General features: G+C 39.4%; 2 protein-coding genes across 2 annotated transcripts; one reads left to right on the plus strand and one right to left on the minus strand.

Annotated features, from left to right (window-relative positions):
* Positions 1-218: 218 nt before the first annotated feature.
* On the plus strand, positions 219-9,336 carry LOC123663312 (replication initiator 1-like). The gene is made up of 9 exons (XM_045598001.1): positions 219-374; positions 454-795; positions 2,086-2,240; positions 4,610-4,708; positions 4,940-5,038; positions 5,270-5,482; positions 6,107-6,205; positions 8,421-8,481; positions 8,869-9,336. Exons 1-9 carry the CDS (start codon positions 219-221, stop codon positions 9,007-9,009), a joined length of 1,365 nt encoding a protein of 454 aa, XP_045453957.1. The 3' UTR covers positions 9,010-9,336.
* Positions 9,337-11,189: 1,853 nt separating this feature from the next.
* Positions 11,190-19,312, minus strand: LOC123663746 (alpha-ketoglutarate-dependent dioxygenase alkB homolog 7, mitochondrial). Its single transcript, XM_045598410.1, has 6 exons — positions 19,076-19,312; positions 18,440-18,624; positions 17,851-18,024; positions 13,547-13,671; positions 12,136-12,297; positions 11,190-11,674 (listed from the first exon to the last, which is right to left on the minus strand). Exons 1-5 carry the CDS (start codon positions 19,185-19,187, stop codon positions 12,162-12,164), a joined length of 732 nt encoding a protein of 243 aa, XP_045454366.1. The 5' UTR covers positions 19,188-19,312; the 3' UTR covers positions 11,190-11,674; positions 12,136-12,161.
* Between the last annotated feature and the right edge of the window lie 4,458 nt (positions 19,313-23,770).

Here is a 23,770-nt window from a genome sequence, read left to right on the forward strand (position 1 = left end):
AGAAGTGTCATTTAGGAAGAAATTCTTAACTTGTACTGTCCACCAACGTGTTAAGTGTTAAATGTCATCGTATGCCATTGATAATAAAATAGAAATGTCAATGTCATCGTAGCATAGTATTTCGTTGTTACGGTTGTTATACCTACCGCTAATTATTGTTGCTTGTGAAACAAAATATGAATATTTAATATATTACTTTTACCATAAATTAATTAAAAATGACTACAACTGTAATGAAAGTGGAAACTGAAACGGAAACATGTTCCGTTTGCGGCGGCGGCGGCGATCTATTCACTCCCGAAGAACATGACGCGGGCGCACCGCCAATGCAAGTCCCCTTGCGGGCAATGCTCTTGCACATTAATAACAATAAGGTAAATTGTAAATTTAATGCTATCCAACAAAAATTACTTTTAATTCTTCTTTTATAAAAAATGAGGATTTCGCTTGCAGGTGGTCCCGGAAGGTAGATTATGTGTGAGCTGTATCCGTCGTGCTATCGAAGCGTATGAGTTCAGTACGGCTCTTGGTACCAGAGCAGTACCGCCTTTGAGTGAAAAAATACGTGCCTTACGAAGAAGACTGCATGAACTGACACAGAAAATAGATGTTTTCATAGTAGTAGGTGGACCGGGAGTGAACTCCGGAGGAGCGTACAGTGAAGATGATATTATTATGGTGGAGCGAGACGCCCTGGCTGCGGCGGCCGCTGCGGATGATGAGGATCTTGAGAAAGCTAGAAATGCGTGTGGGGAGACTGTGTATCAGTGCTCTATATGCCCAATGTCATTCCAAGTCAGTTTTTTTGTATCTATAGTTATATTTAACAGCCTTAATAAATTCACATAGGCATCATATTAGGCTACTTCAAAAAATATATAATTAAAGTGAGTGGGCTTGATGGGTTTTACTGAATAAGAAATTAGTTGACTAATCAATTGCCTAATTGTAAGTTGAGGTACTTAAACCTTACTTTAGCCTATCGCAGTCCACTGTCCTCAAGTTCGCACCAAAAACGGCGTGAACTCATGTGTGTTGCCCATAGTCACCACGCTGGGCAGGCAGGTTGGTGACTGCAGGGCTGCTTTGTTGCACCAGACGCTGCTGCCTGTCAAAGATGGGCAGCAGCATCTGTGTATTTCAAAGGCAGCAGTTGGATGGTTATCCCGCCATCGGTCGGCTTTATAAGTTCCAAAGTGAAAATGGAACTGTGTTATCCCTTAGACGCCTTTTACGACACCCACGAGAAGAGAGAGGGTGGCTATATTCTTTACTGCCATATCCTCACAGCTTAAAGTTTTCAAAGAAACATAACATCTATGGTAGAAAAATTTTCAAAACAGTGATTTGGTTCTCCATTTTGAGTATCAATCATTATCAAGTGTCTATGATAACAACTGGGACCAACAGCAATATATGCTTTTTGAGGTACGTTGGGGAGATCCATAAAACAGATACCTAGACGTCATGAATATTTATACAAATACAACTATTAACTCTGAACCCCAATTAAGTCTTAAGATGTACCAGTACACCACACTGGCTAACTGTTAGGATACAATATATTATAATGTAATAGTTTTAATTGTGTTATGTATTTACTAAATCTATGGATGTATGTATATGAAAATATATTCAGATATGATATAACAAAACTGTTTGCCATATCTTTTATACACATATACATACATATACTGTTATCAGTAGTGCATTTTAAGATTCAGTGTCCTGAGCCTATAATGTTTGCTGTCCTTTAATTAATGGATAAAAGCAAAATCAGCATATTGACTGTCCCTACGTACAGTATCGAAACTGAATTTTTTTTTATTGCATAAAAACTACTTTTTATATATATTTTCAAAGAAAAAAGGGAAAATGCTATAAAATACACATAAAATCACATTTTTCATGAGTTCATACTCATTATTGATACTTAACAAATCATTCAGCGTGAAAAATGTAAAGTGCCTTTTTTCAATTTCGATATTTTATGTAGGGACAGTTGATATATACGCTCAGTTCGTGCCACCCATCACAGCCTGCTGCTTATCAATGTGACTGTACGGTAAGGTTGTTTGCCTGCAGCAAGCGAGCGAGTACCGCGCGCACATCGCGATCCACCCGGGCGGCGCGCGCCACTCGTGCTGGGCGTGCGGCGCGCAGTTCAACAGCCGCGCCGCGCTCCGCGACCACGCCGCCCTGCACGGGGTCGAGCGCGCCAACACCGACCTCGCTGACAGGTGAGACTGACTACAAATATTCAGACGTAACTAAGGCCTCTCTTTAATCATTGGCTCCGTGAAGGTGCTAATATTTTCACTACTTTACTATTTATTTTCATAAAAGATTACGAGTGTGTTGTCAGTCTTTAGAAACAATATGATCTACAGATAGCATGTACGCAGAAAGAATGAGCCTAAAGTACGTGGATTGGATGCAAACTAATAATAATAATAATAATTTATTTTGCCAGAATATGGTATACAGGTTGTTAAATTTAAAAGTTTAGCCAACATATTTTTGGTAGTGTGAGGAACATAGTGATTGAATTCCTCATCAACCAATGAAAGGGAGGGTCCTCCGACCAGACGGATGTTGTGTCTGGCGGGCTTCTGGCCCCCACGGTTGTTGTCGGGATCTTGTATATATACTTAATCACTTTGAAAACTCTGATAGCGCGATGTAGCATACGTCAGTTTTCTCTAATTACATAGTTTGTAGTCGTTCGTATTTCGCGCGATAGATGTCGCCACATATTCTACCGATTTTCGGTGTGCAAATATTAGTTAAATATAACACAAATAATTCATTTTAATTTATAAACTGTCAAATAAACGAAATAAATCATGTCAATAACAATTAAAAAATATATGAATATGAATTAATAACAAAATCCATGTCAAATATGGTCATTTAGGTAGTCACAACTTTATAATATAATTTATTCAACAGAACTCCATAAAACAGTTTCCTGAATACAGTGGTAAAAAGAGCATTGGTATTTTATTATATATTTGAATTGACATATAGTAGGCATTCTTTTTATATATGGCCAACTTTTCCATTGGCATATATAGCTCATGTTTACGTCGAGAATTGGTCCAAAGTTCACTATCATTAGTTTTAAATAAATGTATTTTTTTCTTTACTAATATGCCTGTTTCGTAAATGTATAAGCAAGGAAAGGGAAGGACGCGGAGCGATTTAAAAAGTGGCTTACAGCTGTCCAGATAACCACTCCACATAAATGATCTCAGACATTTTTGGAACTGTAAAGATTTTATCTGCGTCTACAGAGTTTCCCCACAGTATGACACCATAGCGAAAGTTTGATGAGAGATAGCCATGGTAAGCCAGCATTGGCGCTTTCTTAGTTGCCACATTCCTGAGCCGTTTCAAGACGTAAACAAATTTCTCACACACAACAAGTTTCTCACACAGTTTTTTTCACATGTACCTTCCAATCGCAGTACTTGTCTACTAAGCATCTAAGTTGTGCAGATGATACTTAGTTCTTCGACAAAGGTTGTGATGGTAGAAACGCGACAGTGGCATCATATCGAAGAGTTCTTAGGGACGTTCTTCTCACATGGAAACAGAGTTGAGCTTCGTAAAACCTGCAACCTGCTTTAAAGTTTGAGCAGCGGATGTCTCGTCACATCCTTCCTCACTGAGATAATAATATTTTTATTGTACACCATTAAAAGATACAAAAAAAAAAAAATACAATTAGAGGAAGATGTACAAAGGCGGTCTCATCGCTAAAAGAGCGATTTCTTCCAGACAACCTTTGGGTATGGAACGCGACATAGAAAAGCGGTTAGGGAGTGTATACATACATACATACATACCATATATACAATACATATGATTAAGTGTTACACGATGACATTCGGTTCGATACGGGATCTCTCTAGTCTGATTCTAATTCTTTAAAGTCTGATTCTATTTCCCCAAAGGCACCAGTTGAGTTGAGGAGAATATAAGGATTTTTTGCTGTTATGGTTTTTTATTTTTCTGTGTGATATTTAGTTTTCGGTTAGTATTTGAGGTAGATATTTTTCTCGGACATAGAGTAGGCTCGCTCACGCATGCATTGAAAAACGTCTATTCGTTGGATTTTCTTGTTAGTGTTGTTGGTTGTTTCCTTCGAATTTGGTGTCTCTGGGGTTCTTTTTCTTTTTTCATTTTCACGAATGTATCTAGCTCTTGCTTTACGTTTCTCCAAAGTTTCCTTAGCATAGTCATTGGTAATGTGCTTTGTTTTTTCATTTTTTTCTTGTTTTTAAGGATTTGGATTTTTTTCTTCAAAATATTTAATGTAAGCAGAATAGGTCTTATTTTCCCATTTTCCTCTTTTTTATCAAGACGTTGTACTTTATTTACTTTATTTCATGTAGAATGATGTTGTTTTTCCTAGCGATTATGTCTAGATTCTGGAGCTTCTTATTCAGTATTTCGACTTACGTGAAATTATCTTGTTTTCCGCGGTTATTGACTGGACCATGTACACGTGTAGACACACACACGCGCACGCGGCGGCGCACGTGTCGCCGACACATACCTGTACACTGTAGACACATACCTGTACACTGTAGACACTCCGCAGCTCGTGGGCGTGCGGCGCGTGCGGGCGCGCCACGGGCTCGCGCGGCGCGCTGGCGGCGCACGCGGCGGCGCACGTGTCGCCGACACACACCTGTACACTGTAGACACTCCCGCAGCTCGTGGGCGTGCGGCGGCGCACGTGTCGCCGACACACACCTGTACACTGTAGACACTCCCGCAGCTCGTGGGCGTGCGGCGGCGCACGTGTCGCCGACACACACCTGTACACTGTAGACACTCCCGCAGCTCGTGGGCGTGCGGCGGCGCACGTGTCGCCGACACACACCTGTACACTGTAGACACATACCTGTACACTGTAGACACTCCGCAGCTCGTGGGCGTGCGGCGCGTGCGGGCGCGCCACGGGCTCGCGCGGCGCGCTGGCGGCGCACGCGGCGGCGCACGTGTCGCCGACACACACCTGTACACTGTAGACACTCCCGCAGCTCGTGGGCGTGCGGCGGCGCACGTGTCGCCGACACACACCTGTACACTGTAGACACTCCCGCAGCTCGTGGGCGTGCGGCGGCGCACGTGTCGCCGACACACACCTGTACACTGTAGACACTCCCGCAGCTCGTGGGCGTGCGGCGGCGCACGTGTCGCCGACACACACCTGTACACTGTAGACACATACCTGTACACTGTAGACACTCCGCAGCTCGTGGGCGTGCGGCGCGTGCGGGCGCGCCACGGGCTCGCGCGGCGCGCTGGCGGCGCACGCGGCGGCGCACGTGTCGCCGCCGCTGCTGTGCGCGCTGTGCCTGCGCGCGCTGCCCGACCGCGCCGCCGCCGCCGCGCACGCGCTGGCGCACCGCCAGGCCGAGCGCTTCGTCTGCGGCTACGACGCCTGCATCCTGCGCTTCTCCACCAGGTGACGAGTGTGCGATCAAAAATATCAGATATAAGTGAAATAGCGTGTCAAATTTAGCTCCGACGTTTATTTTACGTGGTCAAAAAGGCATACAGTAGTATAAGTGTAGACCTAGTAGTGGGACATTTTTTTTTGAAGTGAAAATTTCTTTTGGCGCACCGCACACACATTTTTTTGTAGGTAGCAAGTTAAGCTGATCCGTCACGCTCTGAGGTGAAAGGCTCGAGCGGGTGAACTCGGGTCCGCGGAGTGTACCCGAACGAGAAAGATACAGCTGCTTTTCGCTGCTGAACGGTGAAAGGCTCGATCGGGTGAGCTCGGGAGAACTCGGGACTTATTGCAATACTAGCGATTGTCAATGAAATTTTCACTTCTGCCGTCCGGTCTTGAGCACATTTTTTTATAATTATATTAACATTCTCGGGCTCTTAGTTGCCCATGCCATTTGTACTAAGTACGTAAAATATTTGTTTTAATAAAAAAATTTAATAGTTTAACTTCAGTCCAGTAGTCCCAAAACTGTCTAAAATCGCTAGGACTATCCGACACCGATAGCTTTTGCTGTTATAGTGGTATGACTTTACAGACTGAAAATTTAATTAACTTTTTTCTCACTCTCCACAGAAGTGATCTGCTGGCGCATATTCGCAAGTGCCACGCGGGCGCCGCGCCCGAACCCGCGCCCTCTGTGCCCTCCACCACCTGCCCGCAGTGCGGCCGCACGTAAGTGCTCGCTTTCATCACGATATGTAGTCACATCATGCCAAACATTACACAAACTCATCACGCTAAATGCCCACATCATGTCACATGATACGCAACATCATGCCAAACATTACACAAACTCATCACGCTACATGCCCACATCATGTCACATGATACGCAAACATCTCACTACTCTCTCGTACCATGTCACACGATACGCAAACATCACACTACTCGCTCACATCATGTCACACGATACGCAAACATCACACTACTCGCTCACATCATGTCACACGATACGCAAACATCACACTACTCCCTCACATCATGTCACATGATACGCAAACATCACACTACTCGCTCACATCATGTCACACGATACGCAAACATCACACTACTCCCTCACATCATGTCACATGATACGCAAACATCACACTACTCGCTCACATCATGTCACACGATACGCAAACATCACACTACTCCCTCACATCATGTCACATGATACGCAAACATCACACTACTCGCTCACATCATGTCACACGATACGCAAACATCACACTACTCGCTCACATCATGTCACACGATACGCAAACATCACACTACTCCCTCACATCATGTCACATGATACGCAAACATCACACTACTCGCTCACATCATGTCACACGATACGCAAACATCACACTACTCGCTCACATCATGTCACATGATACGCAAACATCACACTACTCGCTCACATCATGTCACACGATACGCAAACATCACACTACTCCCTCACATCATGTCACATGATACGCAAACATCACACTACTCGCTCACATCATGTCACACGATACGCAAACATCACACTACTCCCTCACATCATGTCACATGATACGCAAACATCACACTACTCGCTCACATCATGTCACATGAAACGCAAACATCACACTACTCGCTCACATCATGTCACACGATACGCAAACATCACACTACTCCCTCACATCATGTCACATGATACGCAAACATCACACTACTCGCTCACATCATGTCACACGATACGCAAACATCACACTACTCCCTCACATCATGTCACATGATACGCAAACATCACACTACTCGCTCACATCATGTCACACGATACGCAAACATCACACTACTCCCTCACATCATGTCACATGATACGCAAACATCACACTACTCGCTCACATCATGTCACACGATACGCAAACATCACACTACTCGCTCACATCATGTCACACGATACGCAAACATCACACTACTCCCTCACATCATGTCACATGATACGCAAACATCACACTACTCGCTCACATCATGTCACACGATACGCAAACATCACACTACTCGCTCACATCATGTCACATGATACGCAAACATCACACTACTCGCTCACATCATGTCACACGATACGCAAACATCACACTACTCCCTCACATCATGTCACATGATACGCAAACATCACACTACTCCCTCACATCATGTCACATGATACGCAAACATCACACTACTCGCTCACATCATGTCACATGAAACGCAAACATCACACTACTCGCTCACATCATGTCACACGATACGCAAACATCACACTACTCCCTCACATCATGTCACATGATACGCAAACATCACACTACTCGCTCACATCATGTCACACGATACGCAAACATCACACTACTCCCTCACATCATGTCACATGATACGCAAACATCACACTACTCGCTCACATCATGTCACACGATACGCAAACATCACACTACTCGCTCACATCATGTCACATGATACGCAAACATCACACTACTCGCTCACATCATGTCACACGATACGCAAACATCACACTACTCCCTCACATCATGTCACATGATACGCAAACATCACACTACTCCCTCACATCATGTCACATGATACGCAAACATCACACTACTCGCTCACATCATGTCACATGAAACGCAAACATCACACTACTCGCTCACATCATGTCACACGATACGCAAACATCACACTACTCCCTCATATCATGTCACATGCTATGCAAACATCGATGTGTTGAACACACATGAAACACACTTCACAAATACATCATGCTACCCACCCACATAATGCCACATACACATTTCATCTTGTTCTGTATACACCACATTTATAAAAAAACATATTATTAAACTAAAATGAAACAGAATTTTCTGATAAACATATTATCAAATAAATAAATAAGAGTAACCTTAATGTTAATTTGCCACAGGTTCGGCTCCGTGGCTGCCATGAAGCGACACGCAAGAGTGCACCGCAAGGAAATCCAACAGGTACATTAATCATCCGTACATTTATGTTACCTTTGTAAAAAGGATACATTTCTAACAAACCTATTATAAAATATTTATATTGTAATTTTATTTTATTTATAAGTGTGATACAAAGCTGGCAAATGATTCCAATATTTTTATGATTTCTGTGAGCTTGTTCGGCAACTTGAATCTTTAACAAATTATAATCTTCTGTTATTAATGTATTGATTGTATTAATCCGTCTCTCACATAGAGTTTTTCAATACATTAAAATATCTTTACAAAACCTTCAATTTACCCCAATCTCCTCACCTCCCTTTGGAGGAGATGAAACTCAAAATGTGTAATGCTGAACGAAATCCAACTACAGCTTGTCTTATAAGTCAATGTGCGATCACTTTTCAGGAATCGGACTGGCAGATTGACGGTGGGGTGGTGGAGACCCTCGACATAGGGGAAGGAGAGGTTTTAGAGGGGGATGTCGAGTACCTGGAGGTGGAGGCTCTGGACGACTTCGATGATGACCGACGAGACTCAGGGTACTGATGTTCTTTCACCGTGTCAGGACTGCCTGGACCTAAATCTGAGAAAGTGCAACTGAAAACTGCAGTTAATATTTTGCCTATCAACTTGTTTCATGAAAAATTCTTTTATTATCTCATCATATCATTCTTCTATTTCTTTCCTTATCTCATACAAACCAAACAAAAATTATAACCAGATTTTAGAATGGTATAATGTCCTAAATCACAATTCTAAATATATACTAAATATTGCTGCTACTTGACGATGTGTCATTAATTAAAAATATTCTCTGTTCTCAATCTCAATCAAATTATGATTGACCAGACCAGTCAACCATTCAGACATTGACATATCCCGTCTTTCTTCATTTTATCATCACTGATATTAGTGAAAACATCTGTGCTATCTCTGCACTTTTGAAAGCTATCAAATTGACAGTTAATACATTATATATATTAATACACTAAGGTTGAGATGTTTGCCTCCCTATTTAGAAAAAACCTCACAATTACTCCACATAAATTATATCGCTGGCCCCGGGCAATAAAGCGGTATACGCCTGTTACACCCTTTTTAATGTTATTTAATTTTTGGCTTCTCTGAGTATCAATCTATCACTCTTATTTTTTTCAGTTTTTTTTATTAATATTTCGTTAGAATAAATGACAATAACCGTTTTATTGCATGGATAATTCTCTTACGACTAAGCTATGTATTATTGCATTATTCTTAAGAAAAATAACACAAAAAACCGGTGAACATCTTTTCAGTAATTGTTAATGATCTTGCAATTAAAATAGTATCATCTATGAATTGTATTATACATTTTTTTAATTATTTCATTAAAAAAATATACGATTTGTTTTTAAAAAAATATTTTTAAAAGCTTAAATTGGTAAAAAAAATAGCTTTCATTTGACATATTGAACGTCTGTTTTGGATCACTGTACACTGCACTATAAACAAATTAGCTTCTTTTATTTCTCCTGTAAAATTTGATTTTTGATATTACCGCTTTATTGCCCGGCGATATATCATTTTATAGATATTGGCTTGCTCTTCTGGCATCAACAACTAAAAACATATGGCTTTGTTTTTGTAAATTATTAAAATTATATACATAGATATACAATGAGACACAATACACTAATGATGTTATCTGACGGCTTTAATTTTGAAACGTCAACATGATTGACGGTCGGTAAATTTTTTATTTCAATTTCAAATCAACTCACGTATAAACACATTTTGTAATTTTGTTAAGTAATAATTATTATACTTATTTAGTGCGAATTATTCGCACGGATATAGCTAGTAATTTATTACTCGATTTTTTTGACATTTATGCTTTCTATTCCACTTATTCGATTTGTAACGGGATGTAACATAGCCTAAATCCTCATTGAAAAACAGGGTTTTCAAAATGTTAAGGATTTCTAAAATATTTTTAATATATACCCAGATCATAAGACAATAATAAATTTTAAAATTAAGATGTAAACAATGCAATTGGTAATCTAATTTTATAAATTGCCAAACAGACAATTGTGTTTAAAGAATATCAAGATTTTGATTTTTTAAACCTGATACACATGCAAATGAGTATACATATATAATGAATATATGTAAATATAAGCTATTAGTGCTATTTAGAGTTAAACATAATAAATATAATAGAAATAAATATGTGTTATTATTTTGAATAAATTTAATTATTACATCTTGATCAGAAATATAATTGGACCATAGTTTTATTTTGCTCTTTTATTCATAAGATCATCTTTGTGTTACATATGAACAAGTTGTAACGAACATAGCACAAGTAGCAATTTATACTCGTAGCTATGCAGATACAATACATAAAAAATTGGGATCCTTTAAGATAGAACTTGGTTAGGATTTGAAACATACTAATGGCTTCTTTTAACACTTGCTGACGAAGCTGTTTCACTTTGTAATCAAATCAAAATTTGCAATAAACTTCTTTTTATCATCAAACTTCACTTTACCTGTCTTCATAATCTATTAAAAAAGTTACAGTTTAGTTAATGTAAAACGAGCCCTTTACCTGCTAATAAATGCTAACTTATGTGCTTAGATAATTTTATCAGCCACCACAGAAACAGGCCCCTTGAGAATCTTAAAACCATAGCTTTGTTTCACAATATTCTTACATTTACATGGGTAATTAAAAGACTAGCTTGGGTAACAACAACAATCTTTATTCAGATATTTTTATATTCCTAATATTTACATTAATCTTTTAAAGATAACAATACAAACCTGTAGTTTATAACAATCATTTTCTATAAGCCCTTTAAGGGATCATCATTAAATTAGGTCAATAAATTATAATATTCTTCTAAGAGGTTATCTATAAAATGCGTTCGCAAATAAGAGGATAGGAGGGCGTCGGCAAATAAAGCGCATCTGCTTAGGGAGAACAGATGAGACAAGGGAAACATACCACGCTATGCTAATGGGGTGTTCTTAGGTTTTTGTCACGTAGTCAAAATCCCCTAGAAAGATTGGACGCCTTTTTTTTATATCACTAGGTCGGCAAACAAGCGTATGGCTCACCTGATGGTGAGAGATTACCGTAGCCTATAGACACCTGCAACACCAGAAGCATCTCAAGCGCGTTGCCAACCCAATCCACTAAGGAGCTAGTTAAGGTTGATGCTCCCTGCCAAATATCCTTTGTCAGCATTCCTACTACCAAGGCAACGTTAAGCTGACTATACATTTATAATTATTATAAATACTTGTAAATTAGTTAATAGAATGGATTTTGTATTAGATTTAATACATAGCTGTAGTCTTTGTTTCAATAAATAATTATATTTTTTAATCTCCGTGTTCTCAATAACTTAATTAGCTCTGGTCACCTTACTCACCAACAGGTACACAATACTGCTTGGAAACAGTATTATTTAGCTGTGATCTTCTGTAAGGTACTATCCCAGTCGGGCTGCTCCATATTTTGAGCGGGAAATTCCTGCTGTGCCCTACCTCAGTTAAAAGCTTTTCGAGCTATATTCGAATGTGGCGCGCAGCGATAGCGCTTTTAAATTTACGGGCGGAAATATTTTGTTGTATTTTTCTTTCACTTTGAAAAGAAAAACGATTTGTAACCCTATTTCTCACCTAAGGGGGGGGGGGGGCAGGTCCGCCTAGGGGCGGTGCTCGGGCGCGGGCCGCTGGCGCGCGATGACGGCCACGCGCCGGGACCGCGCCACGCGCTCGCCGCGCCACGCGCTGTGCGCGCCGCCCAGCAGCGCGTGCGAGAACTGGTAGCGCGCCGCGCCGCTGGCCCGACACATTTACACATTGTCGACACACTTACATTTACACTTCTTTACGCACGCTCCACTTAGAGACTAAAAGGCCTTCTACACGGTCGGGATCGACCGCCGACCATCGTGTCCTTGGTCGGGTTGATATAAAAATGGACAGTGTGGAAAACGGTTGACCCGACCAATATTTAGTTGATGTCAACGGTCTTGGATGGTGATTTGCCATGTCTTTGGGACATTGGATCCGATTTATACAAAGAAAAGAACCAAAAAAACTTCACCTCACTTTAACATAAAAAAGTTATCGCCAAACCCACCTTATGTTGCTTTAAAACGCAAGGAGCCATCGCTTCAAATACCAGAAAAGAACTGACAAGTTGAGTCAACCACCGACCGTGTAGAATGAATACAAAAATTGGTTGACCCGACCAAGAACACGACGGTCGGCGGTCGATCCCGACCGTGTAGAAGGCCTTGGGGAGTGCGTGACGAGAGCGGTACGAGAAGTACGATCAGGCGAGGCGAACGGAACTTATAATAATAATAATAAATAAACGCATCACACTCGACGGCCCCCAGAAGAATTTTCTCCTGTGTTGGTGGGGTCCGGAAACACACATAATACTCATGCACAAACGCCAAGTTAAGAGGGAGATATAAGTTAGTGCAGATAGAAAGAGAGAGAGTACAGTTTCGTGTATTACTGTAGGAGCTAAAGAAGTTTTACTTCAGTCGTGTGGTCTAATAAAGCACATTCGTTTTTTTTTTTATTATTAAAATTTATGGGTTGATAAGAAAATAAAAGTTTTCGCGTTTAAATCTTGAAGGATTTTCTTAAATTTCTATTCTACTTTGGAGTAATCCAGTAGGTAATTAGACTAGCTCGTTGGCGCAGTTTGTGAGTGTTGACCTTGCTTTCTGTTCCGCAGGTTCGAGTTCGATTCCGAAGCAGGGTGTAATATTTGTATTTATATATATTTATAAAAAAAAAATTAGCTATATCAGCCAGCTGCTACCTATAATACAAGCATTAAGTTGCTTACTGTAGGAACAGACGACCGTGTGTGTATGTTATAAGATATTTATTTATTATTATTACGTGGAACTCTAAAGTGGTGGGGGTGACATTTCATGAATTTTTCTAAACTCCCGGATAAAATGTCAGAAGAGAGGGGGGCAGGGTTAAACTTTGCTAAGAACGTTACGTGTATAATTGACGAGCTCTTATGAATATATGAAGCGAAGAACAAGTAGCTACATACGTCATGACGTAGAGGCAGCGGCGCGGCAGCAGCGCGTCCAGCGCCAGGTGCGCGCGCTCCGCGTGCGCCAGCCGCATCACCGCGCGCGACAGCAGGCACAGCCCCGCTATCGTGTCGCCGCAGAACTACACGTATGGGAGCCTTTCGTGACTAATGGTGTATTTGACGACAACGTTTTAATGAAATTTTTGCGGGTGTAGGTGATGTGTGGCAGTTGCGGATGTTTATGTTTTTCTGATATGTGCGGGGTACTTGTGGTGTATGTTGGTGTCGGTTAAGTGGGTGGTTTAAGTGAGCTATAATTGTGTGAGTGTGTTATTGGTTGAGTGCTGTCAGTGATGTCGCTCCAAGCGAGTGACAATGAGGAGTCACTGAAAATCAGCGTCTCACCATTGTTTGCAATGGTGTGACAAATGCTGAGTGGCTGCCTGTATTGTTCGTAATATCTATGAAACCGTATTTGTATTTTTAACCGACTTCCAAAAAAGGAGGAGGTTCTCAATTCGACTGTATTTTTTTTTTTTTTTTATGTATGTTACATCAGAACTTTTGACCAGGTAGACCGATTTCGACAAATTTTGTTTTAATCGAAAGGTGGTGTGTGCCGATTGGTCCCATTTAAATTTATTTGAGATCTAACAACTACTTTTCGAATTATATCTAATAATGCGTTTTTACTTGACGCTTTTTTCGTCGACCTACGTTGTATTATACCACATAACTTTCTACTGGGTGTACCGATTTTGATAATTCTTTTTTTGTTGGAAAGGGGATATCCCTAGTTTGGTACCATGAAAAGAAAACCAGGATCTGATGATGGGATCCCAGAGAAATCGAGAGAAACTCTTGAAAATCCGCAATAACTTTTTACTGGGTGTATCGATTTTGATAATTTTTACTTTAATCGAAAGCTGATGTTTATCATGTGGTCACATATAAATTTTATCGAGATCTGATAACTCCTTTTTGATTAATCTTTGATAACGCGTATTTACTTGACATTATTTTCGTCACCTTACGTTGTATTATACCTCATAACTTTTTACTGGGTGCACCGATTTTGACGTTTCTTATATAAATTAAAAGCTACTATTCGTCACGTGGTCCCATTCAAATTTAATTGAGATTTGATTCGTAATTTGTGAGTTATATCTAATATTGCGTATTTACTTGACGGTTTTTTCGTCACCCTACGTTGTATTATACGTTATATCTTTTTACTGGGTGCACTGATTTTGATCTTTTTTGTATAAATCAAAAGCTAATACTTGTCTTGTCGTCCGTTTTAAATATGATTGAGATATAATGAGCAATTTTTGAGTAATCTTTGATGACACGTATTTACATGACGATGTTAAGACGACTGTGGTCATGTTCAATACTTTGCCACAACGCCATCTATCAAAATTTAATGAAATTACTTCGTTCACTATCGATCAAATTACAATATTCCACTAGAGTAGAGAGTAGCAGTTTATTCGTTATAAATATATTTGAGCTTTTGATTTTTGAGTTATCGCTAATACTGGGTATTTACTTGGCTATTTTACGTCGACCAACGTTATATAAACCTCATTACTATTTTACTGGGTGGACCGATATCGATGATTCTTTTTTTAATCGATAGGTGGTGCTTGTCATGTGGTCCCATTTAAATATAATTGAGATTTGACTCGAATTTTTTGAGCTATATCTGATATGGCGTATTTACTTGACTGTTTTTGGAGTTTTCTCCTTAACCCTTTAACGCACATGGGACACATTTGTCCCCGTACGTTTTTTCAGTTTCCTGCGATACGTATTAGTTTAAATCAATTTAAAAGTTTGTATTTATAAATTTTAACGTACGTTTAACGATATTTTAGCTGAGATCACTGAGCAAGACGGATTAGAAAAGAAATAAATAGGCGCGAAGTTGTGAGTTTTTCGTCGGCTGAAGTTGTGTTTTAGATTTTAATTTTTATAATATTTCTTCAGTTTTGTGTTGCCATTTTTTTAATAATTCTATTCTTTGGTTAGTATTTTGCAAGTTTCATCTGTTTTTCTAATGTTTTCATTAGTAAATATGGTTTTTTTTACGAAAAATTGAAAAGGGACACGGGTGTCCCAGTGTGCGTCAACGGTGCCTTTTGTCATATGTTTGACTACACTCTAAATTTACTATATTTAAGTCATTATTCTTGTAAGTCAATGAAAACTTTGATTCAGTAGTTCAAAAACATGTCTACGCGAAGGACAAGGGAGTTTTCGTTAACAGGCAGTGAGATTTTGGAATATTTAGTAGCTGATAATAGCGGCGACGAGGATGGACTTCTTTTGGACGAAGAAGATCAACAATTTCTGGCGCAATACATTGATGAAGGTCTTTCCAACGTTGACATTGAACCAGGTATTCCTCCGGGTGTTAGCGAAATTATACAGAATAAAGAATATAAACAATTGTAACAAGAAATTCCACGAAAAAGCACAGAAACTTTACCCTCGTTCAACTGGAGAAAAAACTCCTACATATCGCATCAATTTCATGATCAAGAAGGCTACAAATATGGCGAAGTTAATATTTTGGATAGTCTTACTAGTTCAAATTTCTCTCCTATAAATATTTTCAATGCTGTTACAAATTTCGATCAATTAATAGACGACATTATTGTACCTAAATTGGAACAATACGCATTGCAAAATGGAAGGTCTTGTACTCTCTCTAGTGTTGAGGCCAAGGTTTATCTCGGAATGAACTACGTAATGGGATATCATGTTTATATATTATATTTATATAAAGAAAATTAAAGGTACACTGCTTTCATGCCTAGAACGTCGCCAAGCTGTAAGTCGTTCCGTAATTGCTGATTTTTCGTCTCGTCGGAGAAGTTTTCCATCTTCAGTAACCACAAATAAGTGGATAAGTCATACTCCAAAACGGGAATAGCCTTCTCACTTTATGGTGAAGGCAAATATAAGGCAGAAATGTGTCCGATGTGCCAAATTTCATGTTGAGAATCGAACAAACAATACATGTTCAACGTGTAATGTACATTTATATTTTACTTCTAAAAGAAATTGTTTTGCAGAATACCACTAACATTTTTTTCTTTTAGATTATAATTTTCAGTTGATAAAAAATATAAAATATTAATTTTTACTATATTAGTGACTTTTTTTGCGAAATAACGATATGAAAAACGTGTGTGAAATTGGTACATTTTGCAACCGTTGACGCACATTGGGACACATATGTCCCAGCCTGAAAAACACATGAAACATAATAAACTATTATTTTTTTCATTGTTTTATGTTTAATTAGCTCCTAATAAACCGTTATGACTAGTAAACATTTTTGTTTAATTTCTCTAAACCTTATGTGCGTGAAAGGGTTAAGAATCGATTTTCATTTAAGGCCCCGGAATGAAAAAATTGAACAGTAAAATCTACTGAACGAATGACCTTGTTAGAGATGGCGTTCAGACGTTTTCTAATAACGCAATTAGGTTCCGATAGATGGCGTTATTGGATTCATTTATTTACAATTTGATATAGTAATAATATATTTCTTAGACTAGTAAGCCTTTTTGTGCCTATTTAGACAGTTGATCTGAAGGGGTAAACTCCAGTCGTGCATCGGAGCTGTGTGAAAACATGAACATTACATATTTTTAATAAAAAATACATAAACCGTAATTCAATATAAATCCGCTTCAACTAAAAAACCCGCCGTAATAAGCGATGTCAGCGCTTCGCGCGAATCGACGACGGGACTTTTATGAAATTTCTGCCTACAATCGCTAACAAAATGTAAGAAATAACAGTAGAACATTATATAATTCTACAATTTTATAATGTCGCGTTATATGGAATACGAACAAAGTATTACTATTTTTTCGTCGATCTACGTTGTATTACTCTTCGATGTAATTGAAGTCGGTTTTTTTTTTTCGTTTGCGAGCAACAATTATTTTGATCTTTTTATTGTGAACAATAAAATATTTTTCTTTCTTTCTTTCAAAAATTGAAAAAAAAAGTGTGTGTCAGTCTCCGAGGCACGACTTGAGCTTACTCCTTCAGATCGACTGTTAGATAGGCACAAAAAAGGCTCACTAGTCTAAGAAAAAGGTTAATAACCACGTCAAATATTAACGCATAACGTAAACCAATAGGGATCCGATAGATGGCGTTGCGAGAAACGTAACGGGGTCAATCTTCAGTAGATTTTACTCCTCATATTATTTCGGAAAATCGGGAATGAGCCCAACGACTCAATAATAAAGTACAGCAAGACTGCAGTGTAAGCGATGCGCGCAAGGCCTCACCCGCACGGCGTCCACGTGCGGCCGGATGTGGCCGGCGGGCGCCAGGTCGAGCACGTGCGCGTGCGGCAGCAGCTGCGCCTGCGCCGGGAACGCGACCGCGCGCACGCGCGCCAGCACCGCGCTGTTCTGCGCGTTCCACTGACTGCGCTCCGTCTCGCGGTAGCCTTCGATCGCCTGGAACATTGCCATATGGACTTCTACTCGGTGTTCGTTTGGGGTTTACTCCTTAAAAAACGACACCAGGCTCGCGATATAGAAAAAATAATGTGTGTTCGAGTATACGACACAGTAGTGACGCAGAGATTGACGTTTAACAGCACTTCTAGCTATAGCGAGATAGAGGTTTAATCACTCATTTCAACGACGACCCACCACAACCACTGCCGGAGCCTAGAATAGTGGGACTTATGTTAACTGTAGGCTGAAGTGCTTGCGTCGAACTCATTGGAGGTAATGCCCATTGTCACCACGTTGGGCAGGTGATGAGGTAATCACAGTGTGATCACCACATGGCTTGGCACTGAAGCCCTGCTGCGTTTGATAGTATGGTATACGTTAGTGTGAGTATCCATTGGTTAAGAAAACTTACATTATCCCAATGATCAAATTCGTAACGCATTCTCTTCAACTGTGGTTCTACTTCTCCAAGTAGTGAGGCCTCCTCTTCCTCAGTGATAAAATTGGGCAGCACTCTCATTTGCTTCAGCACGGCTGAGCGTAACTCTACTTCTTCATCTTCTTTCCATGACGGCAGGATTTCTACCAGGTTGGGGTCTGATGATAGACAGTTATAATAGTTCAACATTGTAAAATATTTTTTTATTTCTTGTTGTAGAACATTAGTGTAATTAAGACTATATGTAGTAAACTGTGTATTATTACCACCTGATATTACAGACAATGCACACGATACCCCATATTGGTGAAAAACCCACACTCCCTCCCACCCCCACCCCTCCTTTTCCCCCCAACCCCATAAATTTCTCGCCGGGATTGTATATAATTACCTTATTGGGCTGTCACCGTCTTCGTCTAATAACAGTTTTATTGTTTAGGAAATATATTAAAATTGTTATTAATGTAAAACAAAATTCAATGGTTTTACAATAACAATACAATAATAAGTTTGAGATTATGTATTTCTTGAATTCACCCATTTTAAATCTTATTAAAACAGTTATCACATACCTATGACATATCGATGAGTATTTAATGAAATTTTTACCTGCTAGTTTATCGATTTCACTTTTTGCGTAGGAAACCTCAACACTTAGGTTTTTAAACAATGCCGATTTAAGTTTGCAGTTTCTAAGAACGCTAAAAGTTAAAATCCGCATGACGGCGTTATTTTTATTAAATATATTTTAGAAAAACGAAATATTTACGATGCAACTCTTTCGTTATCAAACAAAATTTGATACGATTAACCTACAAAAGTACAACTTTTTCAAATGTTGACATTTTTATTGACTTTGACAAATTGACAATCAGCTGAGAATTTTTTTCGCATGAAAATCACTGGCATTTGAAATTTTGAATACAATCTATTTGATTGCGATGGATATTAATTTTGTTTTATATTAAGATTACTTTGTTTTACAATTATAATAAAACTTCTTACTTTTAAATTGATCGTTAGGTAATTTTGGCGAAAACAGTGTTGTTATTGTTTACTTACTGATACAAAATTATACATATTGATAATGTGTTCTGTACTGTACCTGTTGCTTCCTCCTAACTATAAATTTGGATATGCGGAAGTCCCGAAATCGATATCAGATTAAAATCAATACATATAGGGCAGTAACGCGGTTATCAAGAATGAGCGTGAAGGTTTGGGGGACAAAATACCAACATTTTAGTAAACGGTATAAAGTTAAATGAAATGAGTGCCCTAACAATGGATAAGCTTCCTGACGAAATAGCTTTGATGATTCTCAGCTATATTAACGCTCTGGAACTGAGCTTGGTGATGTCGAAAGTGTGTAAAAAGTGGAATAATTTCATCACCTCCCGCATCATCAGGATCAAACGTGCCGAACATTATGAGAAGCTACACGAGGGCTTGCAAGTGATTCTAGTGACTAACGCTGAACGGTCAGTCAATCACTCAGATATCCTCATTTCCTACGCCATTCGTCTGACACCTCGATTACGAGAGCTGACTATCAACTGTAATTTTCCACTTGGTATGACTCACTATCAATCTCCTAGATTAATATGTATTTTTTTTATTTAATTGTGCCTATTTAAAAAAAAATAACTACTTTCAAATTTATAAATCTTAATGATTTATTTTTGGTTCTCTATTGGCTGACTTGGTGACGGCTTTAGTGTAATGATGCGTGTGCTGTGTTGGCGCCGCCTAAACAAGTCTCCGGTTCGATTCCCGCTCAGAGTAGATATTTGTGTTTACACAAATATATATTTCCGGTCTGGTTGTTTGTCCTAGTGGGTCTCCACCGTGCCTCGGAGAGCACTTTATGCTGTCCGTTGTTATCATGTACACCTGATAGTGATCATTACTTATATAAGGGAATATATCTGGAGATCTATAATATAGGGAGCTGCGTGGTGGATCAAGCTCCAATCCTTCCCCTACACGGGGAAAGAGGCCTATGCCCAGCAATGGGATGTTTCACACTGAAGCATATTGACTTGATTGTTAAAAATTAAGTAACCAATTATTATACAACATTTTGCTAATCAAAATAAATAACTTGAATTATGGACATTTTAAACTATTTGATCATGGGAGCAGAACTTTAATTTTGATCTTATTTATTTTAGACAAAAACGCATTTAAGGCTCTTTCTGCATTAGTACATTTACGTCATTTGGATGTTTTTGCAAAGAACCAGAACCTTAACAGAGACACGCATATCAATCATGGGATAACATCTCTCATAGTCAATGAGACCATAACACGTGGATTTTGTACTTCACTTAAACAGCTGAGGCTATCCGCATTTCATATGTATGGGAGAGCTGATCACTACATACCAAAGGAAATCGAATCATTTCTAAGGGTGCAGTCTGTACATTTAAGGGATCTCACTCTGAGGTGTTCAGAAATGTTAGATGCCAAGTAAGACATTATACTTATTACTAATATAGAGTTTATATTCATCATACGAGCTGTTGTTCTTCATATTGTTTTTCTTTCTGAATATAATCATACATTCACAGATCACAATACTATATTATAATAATTATTAAAACTGAGACATAAAATGACAGGTCAATAATTCACTTGTTAGAGGTGACAAAGCCTTTTTTTTCTTTTTTTTTTTATGTCACTAGGTCGGCAAACAAGCGTACGGCTCACCTGATGGTAAGAGATTACCGTAGCTTATAGACACCTGCAACACCAGAAGCATCGCAAGCGCGTTGCCGACCCAATCCCCAATCCCACCAGGAGCTCTGGTCACCTTACTCACCAACATGAACACAATACTGCTTGAAAACAGTATTATAACCTGAATTATTATTGATACAATGAATTGATGACGAAGCAGTTTGGTCGTTCAATCAATCAGAGCATACGATATTATAACCACATGTAGTAATTTTTTTTTCATATGCTTAATAAAAATATATCAAAAAGTCAAAATATAACCGTATTTTATAAGAGCAAATTTGAAATATCTCTCGATGTAGGTACAAGGTGCTAGGCCTGTGTGTGAACCTGTTGTCTCTGCAGCTATACATGTGTTCGATGCTGACAACGCTAGGCATCCCGTACATTGTTTGTTTGCCGGCTCTACATCGATTACACATCACTGGCACTAATTTAGTTAGTATAACTTTTATTATAGCTTTTTTTATACTTGATCAGGGTTAAATAACAAAGTAAATTTTATATCAGAAAAATGTAGCACCTATTAAAATTAGTTTTTTTTTTATTTGGATTGTTAACTCTACAAATTGAAGTAAAAATTTCTCAATTTTATTAAATATTTTACAGTAGGTATTGTAATGTGGGACTATATATTTTTGTTAACATAATATAAAATAAATAACAATAAAAGAACAGGCAAGAAAGCCTGCATTCGTTTTTACTCAAATAAATATGTTTGTTATGAATATTGTATATTTTAAATATGAATATAACAAAATTTATTTACAATTGCAAACAAGCATACGGCTCACCTGATGGTAAGTTATTACCGTAGCTTCTTGATGCTTTATGATGCTTCTGGTGTTGCACGCCTCTTTATAGACGGATATCAGAAGCATCACAAGCGCGTTGGTGACCTTGACGTCCAACGTCTTACGTACGCTGCTCTCCAGCAGTGCTATGTTCCTGTGGTGAGTAAGGTGACTAGAGTTCCTGGGGAAGGTGGGGGGTAGGATCGGCAACGTGCTTGTAATGTTTCTGGTATCGCTGGCGTCTATCGGCTACGGTTTCCACTAACTACCACCAGGAACCGTACACTTGTCAGCTACTTTCATAGTATGAAAATAAGAAATTCTAGTTATATATTTTTTTCTGATACAGCTCCGACCAAAAGGTATAATGGATTTAGTCATTCGACTGCCACTTGGTATCCGTCACTTGAACCTTAGCGGTTCTCACTTTGGCAATGAGCACTGCAACGCATTGGAGTCTCGCCTTCCTCAGCTACGTTCCTTAGAGCTTTGGCGCACTGACCTACACAGGGATGCTGTTATCCACCTCGCCCATCGTCTGCGAGACTTGGAGCACCTGGACACGGATCTCGAGTTCAAGGTCACGCAGATCAAAATGCTGGAGCAACATCGCGCGCTCAGGAAACTGAGGTGCAGATGGGTCGGGATGGTTAGTTGAGATAATCTTGCTGACAGGGTGTAGGTATTTCGTGTTGAAGTACTTGTTGTATGCGTCCGTTAATACTAGGTTTTTTACCTGTTCCTAGATAATTCGGTGCTCTAGAACCGTTTTTATGAATCATATTAATATTAATGCCTATTCACTAAATCGATTGGAGGTAAATTCTTTAAATTCAATCTTTTACTACGTACCTAGTGCTTGCAATTATAAATCATTGTCTCAGAATTTTTTTAAATTTAGTCTAAGCTAGTCCAGTTTATTGTCTAGTATATTTAAAAGGCAAAAAAAAACGAGTGTCCTTTAGATCACACTACTGAAGTAAAACTTCTTCACAATAGGCCTGCACTTGTCTGAAACGTAACTGCAAAGAGAGAAAGAGCACCTCTCTCTCTTGCTCCGTTCGCCTCCCTCGATCAAACTTTTCGTAACGCTCTCGGTACGACTCACCAGCTCATTCCCCAAGTCGAACGTGCGTGAAGAAGTTTAACTTCAACAAGTACGAATTCCCAGGTAACGACGACGCTGTGCCTGACGTCCTCGCTGCAGGTGTTCTCGGGCTGCTTCCTGCGGAACTCCGCGGAGGGCCCGTCGGCCGAGCTGTTCTACTTCTGGACCCGCGAGGCCCCCCTCCCGTCTCCTGCGGGGGGCACTAGGCTAGGTCTTGGTGCCTAATTGTCTTGTGCCATATGTTCGTGAGAGGGCATCTAGGCCATATGCTATATTGTTTATGTTCATTACAGCCTATACAGTCCACTGCTGGACATAGGCCTCCACAAGTTTACGCTAAAAATAACGTGAACTCATGTGTGCTACCCATAGTCACCAAGCGGGGCAGGCGCGTTGGTGACCGCAGGGCTGGCTTTGTCGCACCGAAGACGCTGCTGCCCGTCATCAGCCTGTGTATTTCAAAGCCAGCAGTTGGGTGGTTATCCCGCCACCGGTCGGCTTTTTAAGTTCCAAGGTGGTAGTGGAACCTTGTTATCCCTTAGTCGCCTCTTACGACACCCACGGGAAGAGAGGGGGTGGCTATATTCTTTTTTTGGTGCCGTAGCCACACAGCACATAAATATATATGTGTAGTTTAAACAAATTTAACGTTTGTATCAT

This window comes from Melitaea cinxia, chromosome 20, assembly GCF_905220565.1.
Source record: "Melitaea cinxia chromosome 20, ilMelCinx1.1, whole genome shotgun sequence".
In the NCBI taxonomy this organism is placed as follows: domain Eukaryota; kingdom Metazoa; phylum Arthropoda; class Insecta; order Lepidoptera; family Nymphalidae; genus Melitaea; species Melitaea cinxia.

Excerpts from the sequence above, each read along its gene's own strand:
- LOC123663312 (XM_045598001.1), top strand. The coding sequence starts at position 219 with ATGACTACAACTGTAATGAAAGTGGAAACTGAAACGGAAACATGTTCC. Across the intron at positions 375-453 it reads TGCACATTAATAACAATAAG|GTGGTCCCGGAAGGTAGATT; the intron begins GTAAATTGTAAA and ends TTTCGCTTGCAG. Across the intron at positions 5,039-5,269 it reads CCGACACACACCTGTACACT|CTCGTGGGCGTGCGGCGCGT; the intron begins GTAGACACTCCC and ends GACACTCCGCAG.
- LOC123663746 (XM_045598410.1), bottom strand. The coding sequence starts at position 19,187 with ATGCGGATTTTAACTTTTAGCGTTCTTAGAAACTGCAAACTTAAATCG. Across the intron at positions 18,025-18,439 it reads AATTTGATCATTGGGATAAT|GCGATCGAAGGCTACCGCGA; the intron begins GTAAGTTTTCTT and ends GCAATGTTCCAG. Across the intron at positions 12,298-13,546 it reads CGCTGCCTCTACGTCATGAC|CGGCGCGGCGCGCTACCAGT; the intron begins GTATGTAGCTAC and ends GTGTCGGGCCAG.